The sequence below is a fragment of the Poecilia reticulata genome, linkage group LG6 (genome assembly GCF_000633615.1).
Source record: "Poecilia reticulata strain Guanapo linkage group LG6, Guppy_female_1.0+MT, whole genome shotgun sequence".
NCBI classification, from domain to species: domain Eukaryota; kingdom Metazoa; phylum Chordata; class Actinopteri; order Cyprinodontiformes; family Poeciliidae; genus Poecilia; species Poecilia reticulata.
Genome location: NC_024336.1, coordinates 30,377,834 through 30,381,397, shown reverse-complemented (window position 1 = coordinate 30,381,397; position 3,564 = coordinate 30,377,834). Strand labels below are relative to the sequence as shown.

The window sequence follows — 3,564 nt, the reverse complement described above, 5'->3', positions numbered from 1 at the left end:
ATATATTTAATAAATATTAAAATTTTTATTTCAAATATTATGAAAAATGTTGCCCTTTACGGAAAGACAGTCCTAATAGAAAACGCAAGTTTTTAAGAAAATAGCTGCTTATCACTTAATGATCGATAAGATCAACTTTATATTAATTCATTAATGGATAACTTTCATCTAATTACACAAGACCAATGTGACCTCAGCTGGATACACCAATAATCACACAAAGGAGAGTTGTTTTTTATTTATTTGAACAAAAATATGAAAAAAATGCAAAACATTTAGCAACCTTAAGTTTGAAACTTTCGAATCTACAAATATTAAATCTAGAGCAGCACAGTGAACTTTATTCAGCTGCCAATAAACAGCTCTGTACAGGAACACGGCGAGTAAATACAGATATATACACAGCAGATTCAGGCACTTTGGAGCTTCTGACGTCACTCTTCTTTATGAAACCGTGATTTCTTCACCGTCCGACTCCGACTGTTTGCTCAGATCTGATGGAGAGGAGGGGCTCTGGTGGTGAAGGTGATGATGATGATGGTGGTGGTGGTGGGGATGCGACTCCTGGGTGTCGGCTGCAGTTCGGGTCAGCCGCTTGCAGAAGGTGCTGCCCACGTCGGTCAGATCCGGGTGGGGGTTGGTTTTGGTGGGGAGGGTCTGCTGGCGGCAGCCGCCCGTCGAAAGCAACTCGCGCTCCTTGGAGTTCCTCCACTTCATCCTGCGGTTCTGAAACCAGATCTTAACCTGCGAAGAGCGCAAACAGGGAGGCAGCGTGGGTTAGGAAGGACGCCATCTTTAATTTCTACACATTATTTAACAAAAGGTGCTGCTGATCAAAGGTATTGATTAACGAGACTTTGGGTTGTTTGCTGACCATCAATCTGGGGAAATATTTAAGGTGGACGCAACATTTCTCAGAAAGGGAAAAGGTTGGCTAATTCACCCCGAGGTCAGAGAGACAATGATCAGAAAAATGACAAAAAACCTACAAGGGTGGATGGATGGATGAAAAGATGGTTGGATGAAAAAATGGATGGATGGAAAGATTGATGGTTGTTTGGAATGAATAGATGGATGGACGAATGGTTGGATGAAAAGAACTGGATGGATGGACAGATGGACGGACGGATGGATGAATGGTTGGATGGATGGATGGATAAACAGATTGATGGATGGATGGTTGGTTGGTCGGTTGGATGGATACGTAAATGGATGGATGGATGGATGGATGGATGGATGGATGGATAAACTGATTGATGGATGGATGGTTGGATGGATACGTAAATGGATGGATGGATGGATGGATTTGTTCTCTTTCTGATATTTTCCTTTTGAGAATTTTCTGACTAGATTCACAATGTTTTAATCAGAAAACGGTGATAAATTTTCCTTCGTTGCTCCATAACGACTGAATAACAAACTTTAACTGATTAATTTCAATATTTTAAACAATCCACTTATATTATAACTGAAAAAGAAAACTTTTAAAATTGAAGAAATATTAGATTTTGCATCTGATAAGTATGTCAAAATCTACAAAAAATATATGTCCTGCATTACATAGATGATCCAGTAGAGGGCAGCAAACCGACTGCAGGTGATTATTAATCACTTCCTGGACTGGTCCCAGTCGTACCTGTGAGTCCTTCAGTCCCAGTTTACTGGCCAGTTTCTTCCTGTCTGGTTTGCTGATGTACTTCTGTTTCTGGAAGGTTCTCTCCAGCGCCTTCCTCTGGAGGTCCGAGAACACGGCCCGCCGCAGCATGCCCCTCCTGGGCTTCCCCCGGGGGGCCAGAGGCCAAGAAAACGTTCCTGGGACTGGAACCACAGAAGAAGAGGAGGAGGCTGCAGGAACAGAGAAGAAGAACAAGATCCCTTATCAAAGGTATATACACTCACCAATGAAATATGTTCTAATATATTATTTTCCCAATACATTTTCTAATATGTTGTAAATACATAAAATTATATGTTATACAAGATGTTATATATTCATGTAATATATTGCAATATATGCTAATAATTGCCACTTTCCATATGTTAAACATGAATAAATAATATATGTGCTTATATTTTCCAAAAATATATATAATTTTATATTTCTATATATCCACCATCATGTATTCAGATTTATAAAATGTGTTTATAATATATAAAAAGATGTAGTGTTGCATGTTTGTTCGGTGTGAAAAATTATATGAAAACATAAATATATACATATATAAAGATATGAAATCAATAGATGGTAAATATATTTAAAATATATATAAATTATTTTCATTTTGGTACCCAATTGTACTTGAGTAAGAGTAGAACTACTTCAACATATTTTTATTCAAGTAAAAGTAAAAAGTAGCGAAGAGTGAAAAGGTATTTGTTAAAAAGTCTACTCATAAATTTGATAACTGATCAAATTATTAAATAATTTAATATGTAAAAATTACATCATCAGAAGAGCTAAAATGTAAAGTTAAGTATAAATTTTGGCATTTTAAGGACCAACATGACAATAATTCATAAGTAAGAAAAAATATCAAAATCCGGCCAAAGATAAATAATAAAAAATTATAAAATAAAAATGTTTCCAAATCAGTTTCTCTCAATAAAAACTTATGAAACTTTAACAAAACCTGCAGGTGTGTGTCTGATTCTGGTGAATTTTTGGTTAAAACATGTTTGTTTCTCATTTAGTGGGTAGAAAAGACAGAAATAATAAATAATAAATTGACTGACGTAAAATAAAAAATGACAGCGTTGTGAAAAAATACTCATATAGTAAATGTAATTGAGTAAATGTAACTAGTTACTATGGACTCTCTCGTACGTGAGAAGCAGATTTAGCGTGAGGTCTTGTGAACTTTGTCGCGTGATTATCCTCCACGTTTGTCGGCGTTGTGAGCCTCTTCTTGTCCCCGTAATGAGCACACAGGCTCCCCGATGCTCCTCATAATATCCCCGTTCTGCCTCAAATCTGACGCTTGAAGAGCCCAATTTGTCCGGCGCTGGAAACACAGCCGATGCTAATGAGACGGGCCCTCCAAAGAGCGGCTCACACAGCCTCTAATGAAGCATGAAGAGGGGGGAGTGCAGGTTGTATAGGCTGCAAATGCACAGAGAAAGCTGATTGTGTTGTAATGAATTGAGTGGAAAAGGCCGCCGACAGGCCGGTATATTACAGGCACATTAAAGGCAGCGCTGTCAGAGAGTCGCAAACCCGCATGTGAGTATCATCTCACGTTAGCAGCAAATAAATCAGAGAAAACACCGGAAGGAACTTTCTGATGCCTTTAAATTATTCTTTTTATTTTTTTCCCCAGACCTCTGCATCTGGAAACAGTTTTGATGGATTGGAAATTAATTAATTGATTGAATCGATTCAAACTGATATAATTGGATGATAATTAGACCTGCCCCGCTTTATGTTAAAACAGGATATGCTACAATGGAAGTTATGGTAGCACGTTTATAGTAAAACGGAAGTAATGCTAAAGCTGAATTGATGCTAAAACAGAAGATATGCTAAAATGAAAATTATGCTAAAGCAGAATTTATTCTAACGGAAGT

At 37.4% G+C, this 3,564-nt stretch overlaps 1 protein-coding gene across 2 annotated transcripts in view; it reads right to left on the bottom strand.

Annotated features, from left to right (window-relative positions):
* Window positions 1-223: 223 nt before the first annotated feature.
* LOC103466766 (homeobox protein DBX1-B-like) overlaps window positions 224-3,564 on the bottom strand; it is an 8,344-nt gene continuing 5,003 nt past the window's right edge. Inside the window, exons 3-5 of one of the 2 annotated variants that reach the window (XM_017305189.1) lie at window positions 2,928-2,930; window positions 1,637-1,845; window positions 224-744 (exon numbers count right to left, since the gene is read on the bottom strand). In XM_017305189.1, coding sequence (XP_017160678.1) covers window positions 445-744; window positions 1,637-1,845; window positions 2,928-2,930 — 512 coding nt within the window. In that variant the 3' untranslated portion in view covers window positions 224-444. The remainder of the gene's footprint in view (window positions 745-1,636; window positions 1,846-2,927; window positions 2,931-3,564) is intronic. The other variant, XM_008412582.1, reaches the window with a different exon arrangement.